Below are 19,703 nucleotides of genomic sequence, written 5' to 3'. Positions count from 1 at the left end.
GCCAAGTGCCAAAAATCGACATTTTTCGGCAAAAATTGTGTGAGCATGATTTCCCCCGGGGTATTGATATGTTTCTATAGTAAATCAAACGTGCTGAGTTCAATGGTCGTAATAAAAAAAAAGTTAACTTGGGATTTTTGAGATATTGAAAAATTTTTCGGTTTTTTCAAAAAACAATGAGAAAAAAATAAAAATAAAAAATTTTCCAAAAGATCAATAAATTGTCTATTCATTGTTTTTTAAATCTAAACAAACGAACAAAAACAGACAAAGTTATGATTTTTTGAAAATATAGCCATTTTTTGGTACGTTTTGGGCCATAACTCCCCAAAAAAATTGTTTATCAACTATTCCTTTTGGATTCTAAAATAACTTTTTACGCTCTTTCGAACCATATAGGTCTCAATTTTTTTCAAGGGTAACACTTGGGAGTCATTCCATGTGAGTAGATTTTTTGTAGATCTCTTGTTTTGTGTACAGCACAGTATACAGTATATGAAAATGATTCCTTCCCCTGGCTTACAGTACACACTGGTGTGTGTATCAGAGATGTCCGGAGTGCATTTTTAAAGAAACGAAATACGGAATAAAATAATTACCTTAGAATACGGAATCCAAAACCCGGACATCTATGGTTTGTATGGGAGTTCGCGGGAAATGAAATGGATTACTGAGAAAAACAATTCGAAAACGAAGAAGATGTACTGTATGGAAACAATTTCTAATATGAAAAATGTTACTGTAGGATGAAAATTCGAAAACGAAAAGGATTACTGGAGGGCATCTCTTGGCTTCTGTAAATCGAGTGATTTCTTTTCTTCTATTTTTTTTTAGCTCCGGCTATAAAGCTTCCCAGAAGAATGGTATGCTGAGTATACTTCTTGTATACTTTTCCGATGCTCTCCCCTGACTTACAGTATACGCTGGTGTATGAGTGTACTGTGTATCCAGTAAAGTATACTTTCAAAAGTATGCATCTGGATCTAATGTTCAGGGGGCGGATCATAGAATGTTAGCACTAACTCCGCCCACTATTTCTTACCTATTTGAGAAACATTTATTCATTCATTCAGTCATCGGACGTTCACTCATCTAGTCAAGTCTAATCTCCTGAGATGTCAGCCTATTCTTCGGATACTCCAACTCTTTCCATTCCAATCGGAGTCACTCTTCAAAATTTGGATGTGTTTGAGTCTTTCTATCCTGCTATAATGGAACAAAGACTTACTCCAATTGGCAGAATTTTCTCTCCAATTCCAACTTTTTGTTTTACTGGACTGGATGTCATTTCCGATTATCAATTGAGTCTTCGATTTGAGAAAATCTGCGAGGGAAAGTGAGTTTAAACTTTCAAGCTTTTTTAACTCTCCTTATGAATTTTGTTTTAGGTACCAGTACTCCACAATTAAAAACAGATGGGTGATCGATTATGGATCAAGTCTGAATCGTGTTCCAAGTGACAAAAACATCTTCATGATGCAAAATATTCAAACTGGAGCAGCTCTGATGCGAAAGGAAATTGATTTCAAAGTTCGTCTTTCTCAAAAAACCGAATGCGAAAACGCGGTTTTGCTGGATAGTTGCAATAAATATCAAGCAATTCTTGTTGTGTCGAAAGTTACAAAAAATGAAAAAGGATTGTATGACTTGGACGGAACACCACAAGAATTCAAATTCGACTGCTTGAAATTTATTACCGTCTCGAGATATCGCGTAAGTTTTTTTGTTTTTTTTTCTCTGGTATTGTATTCGTTGATACAAAAAAATAATGTAGCATTCAGGATCCTCAAGTGGCTTCCATCAAATCATCTCTCAACGGTTATGCAAAGGTAGTTCTTGCGAAAAAATGGAACAAAATCCAAAAGAATAATGGTGGAAAGAAAGATTTTACGAATCAGAAATCCAGAAAACCATGCTACTTACGCTTCAAAACCATCGACTTCCGACTCCTCCAATCTTGACTCCAACACCGACTCAAGGATTTAACCACCGTCGAACTGCAAGTTCTGATAGCAACAGTCCAATATGCGTCCCACCAGCGCCAACACCATCTTCTTGCAATAGCTCTCCTGTCGGAAACTGCTGCCAGGTTCGATCAACCAGTTCCGGATCAAATACATATTTTGCTGGTCGTGAACATCAATTCAATTTACCTCACCCCGCCGGATCCTTCAACAACTTCTGTCCAGGGATCCACCACCCACCACCTGGATACCACTTCAATCCTCCAGTCTACAGTCATCCTCCTCCAAGTTATGTACCTCAAGTCGGAGCTCCATACCCATATCCAGCTCTAGTTTCGAATCATAACTATTTTTATCATCCATCTCATACTTATGCATACACCACGTACCATCGTTTAACTGGTCATCATTATTTTTGAGAATAAATATTCCATGTTCTAATGTAAGTCTGTCAATTTATTCTAAATAAACGAGCGGTTCACATAACGAATTAGGTTTTTGACATCGATGTCAGAATTGTTCCAGAATGACATCATTTTTCTCTGGTTTCCAGACTGTACTTCAATTTTTCCTTACAATGGGAATTTTCCAACCAACTATTTTTTCTGATTCTTTTCCCTCTCTTCTTCTTCTCTTGTCTCTATATTTTCCTCGGTTCTTTGATCGAAATGCAATGTTGTGCAATCGGTTCAATGGTCAAGTCGCTTCAAATAAAATGTCTACTATCTCATCAAATGGTCGTTGGGTGCAATGTTTTACAAATTATTTTTCTATTTGGCACTGCTTATTGCAGTCTGTAAGCCTTCAAAATCTTTAAATGTTCTTGTCTATTCACCAGTGTTTGGAGGAAGTCACAGCAAGTTTATGGGCAATATTGCCGATGCTTTGACGGAAGCTGGGCATAATGTGGTAAGTTTAATGAAATGTTGAATGTTTTATTATTCAAGTAAAACTTGATTTCAGACATTCCTGGTTCCAGTTGCAGATGTCACAAGGAGACATGAAATTGGAGTCAAACTCACAAAAAATGTGATCATCGTGGATGTAAGTTCAGTCACTGAGAATATTTAAACCGAATCAAATTATCAGAAGCCAAACCAAGATGAGACGAATATTCAAAGCATTGATATGGATGAAGTTTTAAGACCTCTATGGACTATTCAAAATAGACCAGTGGATTTTGAGACTGTAAGAGAGAAACAATTAGCGGAGGACTTAAATATTTATATTGTTTCAGTGCTTCGTCTTCTTCCTAGAGATGATGAAGTCGAATTGTGACGATTTCACATCTAACAAGAAAGTTTTCGAAGAACTTTCCAGAACAAAGTTCGATGTGGCAATCGCAGAGCCAGTTTCTATTTGTGGTTTAGGTGAGGATTTTAGAAGTTTGATGCAGTATCTTTCAATCTTTTCTTTTAGGTTACTTCGATGCCCTTGGAATCAATAAAACTATTCTGGCTTCTTCTACAACCCATTACGAAGGAGTCGTGAGAAATTCTGGAGAGCCAGTTGATATGAGTTACGTACCTGTTCATGGAGCATATTTTGATGAAAAAATGGACATTTTCCAAAGATATACAAATTGGGCAGCCGCGCATGTAATGGCTGAAAATCTAGAAGTGCTGTTCGACGAAGAAATGGAGAGATATCGGAAAAATCTTGGAGCAAACATCGGTCATTGGAGGGATTTGATCCCCTTGGCTTCTGTATTCTTCACAAATCGAATCAGTATCTGGATTTTCCACGTCCAGTCATTCAAAAAACTGTTGGAATCGGAGGGATTTCAGTGAATTTAGAAAAGATAAAAACTGAGAAACTTCCGGAAGAAATAGGAGAAATACTGAATAAGAGGGAGTACAATATGTTAATTTCGTTTGGATCGATGGTAAAATCATCTACGATGCCCGAAAATTGGAGGTAACTGTGTCCATACCTCTTTTATGTAACCTAGGTTTTTTATAGAAATTCGATTCTGGACACAATTAAACAATTCCCAAATGTAACCTTCGTTTGGAAATACGAATCAGATGACCTTAAATGGGCCGAAGGGGTAGAAAATGTGCATTTTCTGAAGTGGATCCCTCAATCAGCTCTTCTAAATGATGACCGAGTAACTGCCTTCCTTACCCATGGTGGTCTTGGAAGTACGAATGAGTTGGCATATCTTGGAAAACCGGCTATCGTTGTTCCGATATTCGGGGATCAAGGAAGAAATGCACCAATGTTGGCAAGACATGGTGGAGCTCTTGTGCTTCAAAAGTTTGATTTGGACAGAAAAGAAATTCTAGTGAATTCGGTCCAGAAAATAATGTTTGATAAAAGGTGGGTCAAAATTTTTGATCTTGAGTTTTAAAAATCTAATTCTAGTTATGCTCAAAAAGCGAAGCAACTCTCGCAACTTCTGAATTCAACTCCATTCTCTCCAAAAGAATTGGTGGTGAAGCACACGGAATTCGTAGGGCAATTCGGACCACTCATTCAAATGGATCCGTATATTCGTCATTTGAATTGGTTCCAGAAGACATTTGCCGACATTTATCTTTTCATGATCTTATTTTATTCACTTGTAGTGTTTGTACCATTATATGTTCTCAGAAAACTTTATAGGTCATTTTGTTAATAAAATTAATAACCCAGATAAATAGTTTATGATCCAAAGAAATCTATTATTCCATAGAAGACAGTTCAAGACACAAAATTACAAAATAACACACGTTGTACTAGCGTTTTCTCTTTCTGGAAACAGTTTGTTGTAGGTCACATTCCGTCGATCATATGCTGGAGGAGGTTCCGATTTTCGAAGGAATGCTTGTTTGGCTTGTAGTTCTTGTAGTTTCGATTCCAGATCAGACATTTGATTTCGATGTCCTTCGAATGTCGTGTCCTGTTCTTTGATCTTTGATTTCAACTCTTCAATTTCCCGTACTAGTGAGTTTTGTTTGGCCGTGGAGCTCCTAAAAAGTATAGTTATCGTAAACACTCTAATAGAACGATACCCCGAAAGTATAACTTTGAGCCAATTTATCTCGGTTCATGTGAAAGATATCGAAAAGTTGTTAACTGACAAAATATTGTTGATATTAAGATAAGTTTTTGTCAGTTGACAACGTTTTGATATCTTTCACAGGAACCAAGATATATGAGCTCAACGCTGCCGGCTTGGGGGACGTTCTCGGTAGTTAGAAAATTATGGATAATCGGCTAACTTACATTTTCAGTTTATCACACGAATCGTCAAATCGAACTCTCCGCTTTGAAGCATCAATCGGAATAACTTCAGCCTGTTCGAATTCTTCTCGAAGCCACGTATGAGTCTCGTCGTTTATCGTCGGCATCGACCCACTTCGACATCTCTCCGCCAAAGCGGAAGGAAGTCTGAAAAAGTGATTTTTAAAAGTTTTTGTTTCTCTTTCGTTTTTTACCTCTTTCCCTCCAACATATCCACTGCCACGTGCACTCTTCGACCGGAAACTGCCAAACCGGAAAGTCGAATCCCTTTTTCTCTTTTAGCGTCTTGAAGCCTAAAATGATCAGAAATCGATATATGATTTTTGATTTGATATCGAGTTACCTAAGAATCAAAGATGGTAGGGTGACCACATTCTTGTCAAACATCTCACTCCCAGATCGTTTCATTTTCTTATCACAAACTGTTTCTTCCAAATCATCGATGCGTACATTTTCCTCTGTATAATCTTTCCGTCCCCAGAAATAAAGCTCCTGCTCAGTTGTGCTCACTAGAGTAAATCCATCGCCACAGAGAACGTGCTGAAAATTAGATTCTGGGAAAATAAGAAGAAAAAAAAAAGATTACCGTGCATGCATGATGGAGAAGGGATTTCACTGGTTTTACTGATCGTACAGCCATTTTCTGATTGTGCCCAAGACCCAGTTCTGTGTTGTCATTTTTTCCAAACAGCATAACTTGCCCGGACTCCAAAATTACTAAAAATAAATCATGAACATCAGAAAACGAAAAGTTGAATTACCTCCAGAATGATAAGATCCCACTGAAAAGTCGACCACTCGTTCTGGGAATCCTTGAAGTATCGTTGGCTTATTGACATAATCAGTTGTTGCCTATAAGAGCTGGCTCAACGATAGTTGAATTCTTAACACTCACCTTTTTCTCCTTCGCAAAGAAACCAACTCGCTGTGCTAGATTCAGTTTATTGTGTTTATTTGATCCCATTGCAATCAAACATCCATCATCAGACAACAACATCGTCGCATCTTTTCCAGCTTTTCCGTACACTATTTTCTTCTCTTTTGGCATTGCTATCTGAATATTTACTTTTCAAAAACACCCAAAAACTGTGAATCATACTTTTGTAGGAATGAAGAAATGCTCAAGAGTTGATAATCCGAGTTGTCCACTCAGATTACTACCCCATCCAAGGCAATCTCCACTTTCTAGAACTGCTATTACATGATCATGTCCACAGTAAATATCCTTGATGTTTTCTCTAAAAATTCTGAATGGATTTGACTATGAATCGTTCAGAAAACCTTAGAAGTTGTTCAAGAAGAACCGGTTTCGCTGAATCTTTTGCTTCCTTTCCCAATCCCAAATTCTTTGCAGTTCCAATTGTCATTAACGTTCCTCTATCACAGCAAACCACACTGAAATAGTTTCCAACTCCAACTGATTGGATATCTCTTCCTTTTAAACTTTCAATCAGATTCCCGTTTTCTCTGAAATTCTTCATTTATTATTTTTGAACTGCAATTAATTTTACATACATTTTTGTAAACTTTCCCAGCCCTAACTGCCCACACGAATTATCTCCGAACCCAAACAATTCGTTGTCGTTTGTCAAAATCATGGTATGCGTTTTACTCAAAGCGATCTGAAATATTTGATTACAATAATCAGAACTTCTAAATTATACACCTGTTTCACTGATATACGTCCAGGCAAGTCTGAAATCTGTGAGAGGGTGATGGTGGGAATGTGAAGATCGTAGAGTGTTGTGAAGGAAGTCGAAGATCGCATCGATCCAGAAGTGTGACGATGCCGATTTTCTGATGGGCGGAGCATCTGAAAATGGAAAAAAAATTAGTTATGATAGAAGTCTTTACTTTGCCTGCATCTGGCTGTATTCAATTTTTACACTACAGCTCTCCACATAAATTTCCGCCACCCAAATCAAAATCAATGCTTCGAAAGACAGAAAAATTGGAATTTCCGTTGGTTTTACTTACATCAACCGAAAATTCCAGAAAATTTGTTGTTTTTTCTATAAGAAAATTTTGGGAAAAAAAGCGAAAAGCAGTTTTTTTTGGAATTTTCGGGGTTTTTTCACCGAAAAATCAGTTTTCCATACCTTAAAAGCTTGCAACAATGGATTTGAGCCCAAAAGAATCGAACGTTTGACCCTTCACACTAAATCTAACCCTTTTACCCACTGCGCCACGGGCCTGTTTTGACCTATTGCAGCGCCCACAGGACGGTGGCGCAGGTGGTCAGATGGGTGGTTTTGGGCAGAAAGGTCAAAAGTTCGATTCTCTCGGGGCCCTCTAACTTTTAAACTTGAGGCAATTTTTTGAATTGTGTATAAAAATACCACTAACATTTTTCAATTGGCATACTTTCTATATATATCATGCATAGAATCCAATGAAAATTAGCTCGAACATAACAGTTTGTGGATCCCTTTTAAAGGAGGCCAGACATCAAAAAAAAGTTTTCCTGATATTTTGCCTAGAGAACCCCCATGAGGAGTTGAACTCACGACAGGCAGCTCAGGGGTACAGCGCCGCTACTACCTGTTTTTGCTGTCTCGCGTCCTTTAATGCAGATTTTTCGGTATTTTCTTAGAAAACTAGAAGTTTCTTGAAATTCAAAACGTACCTTCAGAGCTTGTGAGGCAGATGGTCGATTCTGAGGATCCAACTGCAGCAACTCCCGAATGACCATTTTCATCTCCGTTGAATATGGTCCTTTGACTGGAGTGTAAGCACACTGAAATACAAGAATTCTTGTTTTTTTGTTTCACTTTGGATCACTTACGGTCATGATACTATTCACAAGTGCCGGAAGATTATCACCCTCGAATGCTTTTTTGAGACAACACATCTCATAAAGAATACAACCAAGTGCCCACATATCACTTTTCTCGTTATAAGAAACTCCGGAACACATTTCTGGAGATATGTAGTATGGTGTCCCCACAACTGTTTTTGCTCCTTGAGCCAATGTTTCTGTTCCCATGATTTTTGAAATTCCAAAGTCACCAATTTTTACGAAGGAATCACGAGTCAAAAACACATTGGCTGTTTTCAAATCTCTTAAAAATCAAAATCATCGAACTGGATGTACAGAAATCAAGAACCAAACCTATGCAACACACTATTCTCATGCAAATACGCGACAGCTGAGCACATCTGAATCATCATATCTCCAATTTGTTCTTCTTCTAGAAGATTCTGACTTCTTGCCAACATTTGAGCAAGTGTTCCACCGTCTGCATATTCCATTTCAATCATCAAAACTCCTTCTTCTTCAAATGAATCATAATATGCGATGATGTTGGGATGTTCGATACGAGACAGAAGAGAAACCTTTCAATTTTTACTTGGTTTATTATTAGAAAAACGGAAGCACATTTGATATTTTTTGTTGGGCTGACTGGTTCGGAAACGGAGGATCTTAGGAGCGACAAGGTGGCTCATAATTACCCAAACTAAAGTTTGTACTAGCATAAAACTTGAGAAACGCGTTATAATGGGCTCAAATTTGGAGTGCGAAAATTCAAACGATTCATCAGTAAACCGTTTCAAATTATTTGATCAACTTTGAGCTGGGTTATCGCTTGGAAAAGTTGATTCATATCTAGAAAACCACAAGTCGTTCATCTTTGGACAATCATAGAAATTCATCGACTCGAGAAATCGCTTTGAAAATTTCACCAGCTTCGAATCGAAAGCTATATTACATCTCTACCAATTCTCGTTTTTACAAGATTCTCATGTCTGAAGATATACCCGTTTTTATCAGTCCAGGTAATTGTGCGCCACCCTGTGTATAATCGAATAAGATAAACAAATAAATCAGTTTTATAGAGGTCGTTGTGTTTCATAAAAGAAATTCTAATCTGGTTCATTTACTTCCATCGCAAAAATGTTTCTCTTGAAAACTTCTAACTCCAAACTGACGTCAAATTATAAAATCCCTACCTCGTTCAGTGCTAATCTCCTCTGTGAACTATCCAAATCATACATATTGATCTCCTTGATTATGACCAAAGAACTGTCCTCTTTTCGACGATATAATACTGCTGACCCGAAGGCACCTGCAAACATGTCATTGATATTAAGAATCATCCAACATTTTCTCACCCTTTCCAACAGTCCGTATCCTTTCATACCGATTCTGAGCCGACGTGGCTCTTGGGTTCGGATTCGTTATCATTATCTCATTGTTGATATAGATGTCGACTATTCTTCTGAAAAAAAACATGAATTGTCAAAAATGCCCATAGAGACTTCACATATATACAAAATACGAAAATAGTGATTTTCGTAGGCCAGGAAATAATCACTGATTGCTTGTGGAGAGCAGGTGGGAGAAGAAAAAAAAAGAAAAGAAAAGAATGAACTAAACGAATCAAAACGAGCATATATCGAAGCCTGCTCATTAGAAAGAAAAGACTAAAAAAGGAAAGAAGAAGAAATGAAAAAATGGGGATGCGGTTGCTAAGAAGCAAAAAAGGATGAAAAAAGAGAAGAGATTCATTAGACACAAGACACGCCATGTGTATCAACTGACCTGTTGTGAGGAGCTAATTCAGATGACAGAAATCTGCTGACAAGGCGGACAGAGATCTGAAAAGTTTCTTGGAATTTGAGAACCAAGGGTGGGAATTTTAATTGGACAAAGTAGGCGGGTTCCTGATTACTGGATAGATTTGGACAATAAAATATATAAATCAAAAATATGTAATCAGTTTCAAGAAACAATTCTACGGAGGCGGTTTTTATTACTGAGAACCGGAAAAAGTCAAAACTAATTTGGTTAAGACTCCAGTCATAAAACAAAAAAGGTAGTCTGATTAAAATAACAGCATTTCTAGAACTGATTTTTTAATCTATTATACGATTAATTTTTTATTGAAGACTGTACTTTGCAGTAACCAGAAATCTGAAAACTAAATTGAATCAACAGATACACTAAATTCACCTTCCGAATAGTTAGTCTCTACCGTAATTCCTCTAATAGTAGTCCACCCAAAGCGACAAGCTCAAATATCTCGATTCCTGTGAAAGATATCAAAAAGCGGTCAACTGGTAAAATTGTTTTTACATAATAATGAAAACTTTGTTAGTTGACTACTTTTTTGAGCTCAAACATGACGGTTTAGGTGGGCTTTTATCAGAGGAAATATGTTATTCTAACATAAAAGGGAGAATAACAGAAGAAGTAAACACCTTCTTTTTGCTGACACTTTGAACTGCCAAGCACAAATGAGAAGAGTTTTCGATTGGTGTAGTCAATAGAAAATCAATGAAAGCTCCCTCAATGAGAACTTCTGAAACCATCCATCGGAAAAATTGGGACACAAATGAGCCTGCATCTTCTAATGTGTCTTTTGTGATTTCCTGAAATTCGTAAATAGAAAATCCAATTTTGGCAATTGATACAAAGAAACCATGTCTTCCAAAATTTGAAGTTTCGCATCACGGCTTTGAATATGGAGCCCAAGGTTTCGAATTTTCCCAGAAGAATATTGTTTCAACATTGCTGAAATTGTTTTTTTTTGAAGTGGCTGAGACCATAATTCCAGAAGTAGACAAAAAGGTAGGCACCGTGAATACGGTTATTTAATAAAAGCCCGCCCCGAGAATCATGACTTTAATCCATTTAAAATTGAACTCTAATCTCAAAAAAGAAATTCAAAACTATATTCAGCATTATTCACAATTTAAGAAGTCGTCTGGCTGATTTTCAACAATACCGTATTTTCTCTAATAGAATGCGACCCAAGCAGTCTACTTTTAGCCCATATATAATTTCCTGTAAGAGAAGTCAAAAAGTGGTCAACTAACAAAATATTCATCATAATAAAACGTTTTGTCAGTTAACCACTTCTTGATATCTTCCAAAGGAATAGAAATAATTGAGCTCAAAGTTGACGCTTTGGATCGGTTTCTGTTATGGTAATTATTTTTTATAGAAAATGTTGGTTTCGACATTCAAGGATGCTTCAAGTTTTAAGTTCAACGATTGCAGTTTTTACACCAGCCTGTTTGCCATGCCTCGGCGCTTCAAACAACTAACTGGTGCGCCTTCGGGGCGATATTATTTATTCAAAAGGTCACATCAAATTATATTTCATTTTCAATCTTTTCTATATTTACTTGTTTTATTCACGCTACACAAGAAGTCAATAATTCAATCAATACTACGTCACGCTCCCTTCTTCTGTACACTTTGAAAAATTCCACATATTGAAAAAAAGGTTTTTTTTTTCTGTGGAATCAAAATCTTTGAATTTTATTACTAGATAATTATCACTAGCACTTTTTCACAGTAAAAAAATCTTTGCCTACGCTTCTTTTTGGTTCATTTTCTTTTTGATCTTTCGATTGGTCGAATGCGAAAGAAGTACTAGAAGGCCCTAAGGATCGCCATGTTTTGGGGTTCATGGCTAGGTGTTTCTCACTGAACGTCCCCCTTGAGCAAAAGATTCAATCGAAGATTTAAAAGAATATGACATAATCTTTGAAAAGCGTAGTCAAGACTTCTATATTAGTGAAAAAGAGCTTTGGAAATGGTCCAACAATGGTCCTCGGAGACCTGGGCGGAGGACCCTTTCATGTACTGAGCCTCTACATGGCGAAAGGGATCAACAGACGAAAGTCTGGCTAATCAGTACACTTCCGAAACTTAACATTTGTATTTATTTTTTGTTAATAATAAACGTTCTTTTCTATTGATGTTGACCAACTTCAGGAGTCTGGAGCTCGTCTGACAGCTTTCCGACCTCTTGGAGTATTTTGGAGTATGTTAAACAGACCTAGATTAAAAACTTCGCATTTAACGAATTTTTTGAAAACTCCTCGTTTTCCTGCTATTCGACGGTTTCGGAAAGACCCCTCTTTTTGGCTCGTTTTGTACTGAAAACGTGAAAAATACAGGCGTCTTTCAATCTATTTCTTTCAGATTCCTTACTGATTCTCAATTTTTTTAAACTTAAAAGTTTTTGCATTTTTCGAAAATAGGATTAGATCTTCGAGTTTCAAAATTTTCAGATTCCTTAATATTGATTTTTGTTGGTTTTGGGATTTCGGAAAGCTGAAAACTGAATTGGTTAGAGAATTCAACATTTTGGAAAATGGAATTCGAAGGTTCAGAGATTGGGAAAAAAATCAATTTCCGAAAGATTCAGAGTAAAATTAAACAATTCATACCTGCATATGAAAGACCAAAACAGAAAAAATGTTCAACTAAAAATCCTCACCTTTTAATTCATTCAATTTTACAGTAACACTGTATCTAATAATATTAGCATCTGATGCTCTAATTGCATCAAGATTCACCGATTCCGCGTGACAAAGTATAACAGTGCTCATCGTGATTCATTCAATTCAAGTTTTGTTCGCCGAGTTGTAGTCGAGCCTGCAGTTACCTGCCGTCTCCTTGACGACATGTCACTCCATTCCCTCCCTTTTCCTCTATCTTGTGCGCCTGATTGGATTCTAGCGTCTCCCAGTTACTCTTGTGTTTCTCTCCTTTTTTTCACTTGCTTCGTTGCTCAACCAAATATGGAGTTTCAAATCAACTAAAGATTTTGTCTTTGAGATTAAAAATCAAGAATGATCTTCCGAAACCTTCGGTTTTGTACTTTTTTCAGGTTTCTAGACATTTCAGTTAACTTTTTAAACATTCTGTAACTGCAACGATCGAACAATGTTATTTAAAATCATTAGCTAAATAAATGTTGAAACACTTATGAATAACAGATTATGAGAAAAAAAGGGTTTCTTTAAGAAACTATGGATCTTCCTCATTTGAGAATTCCCAGTTCCAATAACAAAGTTGTAAAAAAAAAGAGTCATCATGTTCCACGTGCAGCAATCCAAGGAACGGTCGGTCGTTTCAATTGATGTGACACGACACGCATCAAAGGATCGAAGACGTGGGAGTTTCAGACAAATAGGGTCAACTTACCGAATATTAGACAGAATACAAGCCAATTTTCAGAATAGATCTTTATGAATACACGGTTTCCTTCTTATTTTTTTCTGTTGTGTTTGTTTTCGATATGTTCAAGCTTCGTGATTCAGAAGTTGTTGATAATGATCTGAATCTGTTGTGCTGAGAAATGTGAGAACAGAACGGAAGACTATAAATTGTGGACTTCATGCTAAGTATAATTTTTTTCGACTTGTCTTGAAAATAAGTTTCTTCCACATTTTTTCGGTTCATTTTAGGAAGTAAAACTGTTTTTTTATGAATACATACGGAATTAGACATACCGCATTTCCTCTAATTGAAACCCACCCAAACGGTCAACTTTGGGCTCAATTATCTCGATTCCTGCGAAAGATATAAAAAATGTGCCAACTGATAAATTATTCATCATAATATAACCAATACTTTATCAGTTGACCTATTTTCTATATCATTCACAGGAATCGAGATGATTGAGCCCAAAGTTGACCGTGTGGGTGGGCTTCTATTAGAGGAAACACGGTATGATTTCGTGTTCGAAAGCTCAGTTGAAAAATTAAGGTGCTTTGTATAAATTGAGATATATTGTGTGTATTGTGTGTAATAATCAAGTTGTAGTTGTTCTTTCAAATTCTGTGTTGTCTGAAATAAACTATGATTGTGTTTCTTATAAAGAATATCGTTGAGGAACAGAACGGAGATGATGGAGAAAGAGAGAAAAAAAGATAGAGAAATGAAAATTCAGAATTTGATAATTGTTAACATGTTGAAAAACATATCAAGTGGTTAAAGAGATATTTATATCTTCAGAGAATCATCATCTGGGTAGATTTCTCAAATCAACCTATGCGACAGTATTTCACAAAGGGCCACGATGATATTGAATTCAGAATGTTACTGAGCCGTTGCCATGCCGTGAAATGTTTCATAGGCTGACTTGAAAATTGATTGAACAAAAATATCAACAGACGAGAATGAAACAAAATTGTACATTTTGATATGAATAGATGCGACAATGCAAAAATCATCGAAATAAACATCTTCGATCGCCTACCTGCATTTTATTGATCCTTTCAATTGACATTGTATAAATTATGAGTATTTAATGTGTGCAAAAATATCTTTATAAATTATCACCGTTGAAAAAAAAATTAAATCGGTAAGCAATTAAAAATTATGAAAAAAATGTGTAAAAATCTGAAGTGACTTTGAGATAAAAACGATAAGGCTGACAAGATTCTGGAAATGCATTGCAGATTGAGAGAATAATGAAAATATTATAGATGACTGTAAAATAAATGTTAAATTGAGAAGAATAAGTATGCATCAGAGAAAGAGAGTGGAAAACATTAATCACAAAATCGGACATAGAATTAAGTAGATGGCAAACGAGATAAACTTTTGAATTGACTAGTGAGCAGGAAGGTGCAAGATTACTAGATTCAGAGAAATTGGCAAATTTGGCATTGAAAGAAAGGAGGAATACGAAAAATATACATAATCATTATATTAGACAGAGGGCTGTTTAAAAATTAGAAAATTTTTTTGGATATTGATTACCTTGACCAGTATTGAAACTATTCCGTCGATATCCTGAAGAAGGAGAAGAAAAATTAATGTTATTAGATTGCTGATTCGGAGGAGGAGGAGGCGGAACGAAAGTCAGAGGACAAGTCGACGCTGGACCAGCAGCAACCGGAGGTGGAGGCGGTGGTGGTGGTCCAGAAAGCGAAGCGAAAGGAAGAGGAGGAGGAGCAATAGCTGCCGAATTATTACCATTGACTGGTGGAGGAGGCGGAGGAGGAGGAAACTTATGAAGGCCTAAGGCCGAGAAAAGAGTACTTTGTACATTAACTACAGATGGTGCTGAACTGACAGAAACACCGGCAGGAGCGACAGGAGGTACATGTTGTTGCCATGCTTCTACCGAATTGGTTGGTGGAGGTGGTACAGACGGCGCTGTCGGAGCTGAACGCCAGCAGTCTCCAGAATAAGCCGCGGGAGGAGCCGGCGGAGGGAGCGGTGGTGGTGGTGCCGCTGCCATTTGTGGTGGCAATGGAGGAGGCGGAACTTGGGTTGGAATTGGAGGCGGAGGCATTCCAGTTGGTAATGGAGGAGCAGCTGAAAAACAAGTATTGGGATAAGCGCGATTCGTTTCCTTCAATTCTTGCCAGGATGTAATTGCTGTGGTATAGGAGTATCTATTCGAACACCGATTGGAGGCGGTGGGATATTCACTGGCGGGAGCATCATAGTGCTGGCAGGTGCCTGTGGAGGCGGCGGGAAATTCTGAACCTGTTGCATTGGATAATGCATTTGTGGTGGAGGTCCATTTGGTATCAACGGATGTGGTGGAGGAGGCTGAAGAGGCGTCTGTGAATAAAATCAACCTGTTAGGACTCACATAGGACATTATCGATTGCTGATATGACTGTGCATGAGAAGGAGGCGCCGGTGGCGGAGGATATTGTGGATACAATGAGGGACCAGCGGGAGCGCAGGGAGGCACGTGTGGTGGATAGTACCTGCAAATCATTTTTTTTTGTGATAATCTTATAAGAACAAGTTTTACGCGTAAGCAGGTTGAATTTTAGGTGGAATCGGAGGTGGAGGAACTGCCATTTGATAAAGTGAAAAATCTGTATTTGGCTCCTCTTTTTTGACCATTGCCAAGTCAACGGATAACGAATCCTCAGACACCAACTCCATTTGATCCGATAAATCATCAGTTGTCGGTTTACGGTCGTACTGACTGAGCAATTGCTCCTTGAATGTCTCCAATAACTCATTTTTAATTTTCTTCGAGCAATCCTCCAAAGCTTTATCCAACCCGCTCCCTAATGTCTTTTCCACCTTTTGAGGACTTATTCCAAAGTTCTTTGCCAATTGTTCAATCAGTTCAAATCTACTGACAGCGTTTTGATTAGCGGGTTTCGAATCTCCTGGAGATCCTGGTGGCGTTCGAGGACCCTTTTTAATCGGCTTGAAATCTTCGTCTTCAGGCAAAGATGATGGTTCCACTTTTGGGCATTTTTGTTCCGGGGGATCTTCTCCAGGGAAAAACATTTTGCGCCATTTCGCGGAAAGCTCTGTGATCTCGTCGTCGGCCATCTTCTCATATCCCAGAGTCACACAATTTTCCATTCGTCCGAACAACATTTTATAGCCCAATAGTCGATCGACCATTCCTTGTCTATGAATAAAATCTCTTATTGATTCGTCTTCATCTTTGAAATTTCTCAAATTCGATGCCGTTAACGGTAAATAATCTCGTGGGCTATGTGCCGGTTGTTCTTTCTTCTCCTTCTTCCTTGCTAGCTTCTCGCGTTGCTCCTCATCAATCTCATGCCAAATCCTATCCACTAAATCAGTTTCCTTTCGTGGAGCTTTCGGGTTTGGCGTAGGATGATGCGTACTTCTCGGCCGTTTTCGATGAAAGTGGGCTTCCGCTGGAGGGGGCGGTGGAAGTACAGGCCGTCCGGGATGTCCTGATATAGACCTACTGAAACAAGTCCATTTTCGCTATTTTCTTTCAAAAAATGACATAGTTCTATTTCGAATTTCGTGATAACTCACCGTTTTGCCTCGCTTGAACCTGGTTCGGCATGAACGATGTTATTCGGGTTAGTTGATGGTTCTTCCATGTTTCTAAACCTAACTTTATAGAAACTGAGTCAATTTAAAAGAAACAAAAATATATATGCTCGGTGGAGAGTAACCGCATAATTTGACTGAATGAAAACACACATCGAAACAAATATAGAATTTATATAGAAAAGAACAGTACAGTAAAATAGGACATGAATTATTTCAAAGTGGCACCGACAGATCAAATGCTAATTGAATACATAATGGAATAATATTTTCATGGTGTCAAGATCATTCAAAATGATGGGTAAAATAAGGCACAGATTATTGTGTTGCTTCCGGAGAATCAGGTAATACTATTTGAATTTTTATATATCAAGCTATTTGGACGTACTTGGAACTTGAACTGGATTGGAGAGTGCTGGACGTCCTGGACGATGCTGACGCTCCTAAAATGAAAGTTGAGGATTCAGTACATACAAAAAAACCACAAACCTTTCTCTCTTTTTCCTTCACAGCGTTGTCCACTTTCATTGCATGTTGAACGAATTGTTGGATCTCAAGGTCTACGTCTTCTGCTGGCACGTCCGATTTTCGCCCAGATGAGTTACCACGTTTTCCACTACTCCCTTGTTTTGGTTTCGGTTGACGAGCACGTCGAGAAGATGGTGAAACTTTTGAATCGTTGCTTAAATACTTGTCTAGGACAGTTTGAGGAACGAAATTTGCCGGTCGAGAGGCGATGATCAATTGCAGTAGTTTCTCAGTTTCCACATTTTGGTTCATGGCTTCTGTAAAAATAAGTAATGTACATTGTCACGAATAGCATTCAATGAAATGTCTTACCGTTGTAATATTTTAGGGCATCTGGAGCACCAAGCGTTTTCAGTTTCTCTTCTTCGATAGCCACTGCTTGTTCCAATTGTGCGACATTGGTTGAAAGTGCTTTGTGTTGGGTAACAATCTGTTTTGAACCAGACAGCAACTCAGAAACATCTTGTACGCCCATCATTCCCAATTGATCAAGAAGCCTCTTCAACACGTGTACACCCACTGATAGGAGTTCGTCAATCTGACAGTTCGTCGAAGCCGCTGACTCGTTGAGCTCAATGCGCCGATTTTTCTCAGCCTCAATGTCTTGTCGCAAACTATTCAAAAGATCTGATTCTCCATTCTTGGCGGCATTGAGGTACTTTTTGAACTCGAAGTAATAGCTGACAATAATATCGTATAATGGATCCGTTGGAGGTATCATAAAAGTATGTCTCTGCTCAGGAACTATCTCAGAGCACGGCTGAACCATGTTTGGTTGCTGCAATTGCTGTGGAGGAGCTGTGGGTGCAGGTTGATAAGCTGGAGCAGGAGCGTTCTGTAGTGGATTGTAGGGCATTGTATTGTGAGCCTGCGTGAGCTGTGGTGGAGAGGTTCTTTGGTGAAGCACTGATTCAATCTGAAACATATGTAATTAGATTCAGGAAAAAATTAGAACTTTCTTACAGCTTCTTGGATGGCAGCGGCTTCAGATGACGATGCTGCAACTTCCTTGATCGTGTTCAACGCGTTGTGATATTTGGCTGAATATAAAAATGTAGATTAAAACTGACTTTGCGGACCAAGTGGAATTTTGAAATCCGATCTTTGAGTGTGTCGAGAAAGATTAGAGTAGATCAAATGAAAATAGTCTACTAAATTAGATAAAATTTTATCGAAAACAATAATGAAGTCTAAAATTGGACTACTAGAGACATTTTTTTTAATTTTATCTCTTCTGACCTCGAAGTATCAAGATATAATTAATTTACTATGTTTGTTTTTTGGTTGTTTTAAGGAGTTTTCCGTCCAAATGAAAAAAAGTTCACCAGAAAATTCCTTTCAAGACTTGAACTCACCAGCAAGATCAGCTCCATGAAGAGTTTCGGTCAGCTCAGGTTCTTCACTTTTCACTAGTTTCTCTGCTGGTTTTTGCGGAATCGTCATCGACGGTGGTGGAGCCGTTGGTTTTGGCTGGGAAGGCACGGAATGGGGAGTTGAGCTTATGGTAGAACGATGAGCGGTTGGTGTGTCGGAATGCTTCGAACCAGTGTGTGAGTCTCTCTCTTTCTTAGGAGTCTGAACATGTAATTTATAACTTCGTTTCGAGAAGCACTCAAAGCCTACCTTCATTATTTTCGACGAGATAGGGATATCTTTCGAAGCATCTTTCTTCTTTTTCTTCTTTTCTGGATCTTTTCCAGAATTACTTTTCTCGGAAAACGAGGAATCTGCGGTATTTTTGTGCTCCTTTTTCTCCTTCTTGGGCTTCTTGGTGGGTGGAGAATAGTCTGTGTCCGGCTCATTCCATTTTGGTGAATGTTGGCTTGCCGTGGCCTGTTCCGTCTGAAATATTGAATAAAATTACGATTGTTCAAGTTTTGGCTTATGTCAGGAAGTACGCGATGCACAAATTTACAGAGACTGGAACTAACCTGTGCCTTCCACATCTTTCTAGTAGTGCGTCCGAAAAATATATCGTCCTCGCTAGAGTTAATCACTTCAGGGTTTTGTTGCAAAGCGGCACTAGTCGAAGTAACACTATTATTAGAATTCATAGAATTAGTACGAATACGATCAGCAGACGACCTAGCGACAGAAAATTCGCGCGTCTTTTTTGAAGATACTTCCATAGGATCTCTTCGATCAATACTACGTACGGTTGTCGCGCACTCGCGCGCGTCTTCTCACTCTACGGCCTCGTTCTTCGTGTCTTCAGTGCCCACACTCTTCTCGTTCTACTCTTACTGTCTAGCGTCTCCTTCTCACAATTCATTCCTCAGGAGGGGGGAGACGCGTCGCGGCTGCAGCAAGCGACGAAGGAGAGAAAACATGGGAATAGGGAAAGATGTGAAAACAACACTACGCTATACACAAACTCGCAATTTATGAGACATGAAACAGAGTAAAAGGTATTGTGAAATTATCGAACCGCATGTATCAGC

At 38.1% G+C, this 19,703-nt stretch overlaps 4 protein-coding genes across 4 annotated transcripts; 1 reads left to right on the top strand and 3 right to left on the bottom strand.

The window, feature by feature from the left end:
- Positions 1-1,115: 1,115 nt before the first annotated feature.
- CBG03975 lies at positions 1,116-4,571 on the top strand (the record flags this gene model as incomplete). The annotated part of the gene is made up of 11 exons (XM_045244342.1): positions 1,116-1,336; positions 1,389-1,530; positions 1,782-1,829; positions 1,907-2,252; positions 2,758-2,873; positions 2,928-3,008; positions 3,054-3,152; positions 3,202-3,334; positions 3,384-3,750; positions 3,927-4,290; positions 4,332-4,571. 11 exons carry the CDS (start codon positions 1,116-1,118, stop codon positions 4,569-4,571), a joined length of 2,157 nt encoding a protein of 718 aa, XP_045092543.1.
- Positions 4,572-4,662: 91 nt separating this feature from the next.
- Positions 4,663-12,539, bottom strand: Cbr-nekl-1 (the record flags this gene model as incomplete). Its single annotated transcript, XM_045244337.1, has 20 exons — positions 4,663-4,918; positions 5,175-5,339; positions 5,387-5,485; positions 5,536-5,732; positions 5,779-5,909; positions 5,954-6,004; positions 6,045-6,246; positions 6,292-6,430; positions 6,474-6,659; positions 6,708-6,814; positions 6,859-7,005; positions 7,819-7,929; positions 7,978-8,254; positions 8,305-8,528; positions 9,144-9,259; positions 9,306-9,412; positions 9,736-9,791; positions 10,380-10,565; positions 10,616-10,707; positions 12,428-12,539. The coding sequence occupies 20 exons, from the start codon at positions 12,537-12,539 to the stop codon at positions 4,663-4,665; spliced, it is 2,961 nt and encodes a 986-aa protein (XP_045092544.1).
- A 1,775-nt stretch (positions 12,540-14,314) lies between these two features.
- Cbr-sydn-1 lies at positions 14,315-16,784 on the bottom strand (the record flags this gene model as incomplete). Its single annotated transcript, XM_045244331.1, has 4 exons — positions 14,315-14,427; positions 14,701-15,665; positions 15,713-16,642; positions 16,717-16,784. 4 exons carry the CDS (start codon positions 16,782-16,784, stop codon positions 14,315-14,317), a joined length of 2,076 nt encoding a protein of 691 aa, XP_045092545.1.
- Positions 16,785-17,108: 324 nt separating this feature from the next.
- Positions 17,109-19,391, bottom strand: CBG03979 (the record flags this gene model as incomplete). Its single annotated transcript, XM_002639345.2, has 7 exons — positions 17,109-17,177; positions 17,224-17,519; positions 17,575-18,178; positions 18,226-18,302; positions 18,618-18,837; positions 18,886-19,104; positions 19,194-19,391. The coding sequence occupies 7 exons, from the start codon at positions 19,389-19,391 to the stop codon at positions 17,109-17,111; spliced, it is 1,683 nt and encodes a 560-aa protein (XP_002639391.2).
- Positions 19,392-19,703: the final 312 nt, after the last annotated feature.

The sequence above is a fragment of the Caenorhabditis briggsae genome (assembly GCF_000004555.2).
Source record: "Caenorhabditis briggsae complete genome, chrI, whole genome shotgun sequence".
NCBI lineage: Eukaryota > Metazoa > Nematoda > Chromadorea > Rhabditida > Rhabditidae > Caenorhabditis > Caenorhabditis briggsae.
The sequence above is the reverse complement of the archived record's forward strand: the minus strand, read 5'-3'. Positions and strand labels throughout refer to the sequence as shown.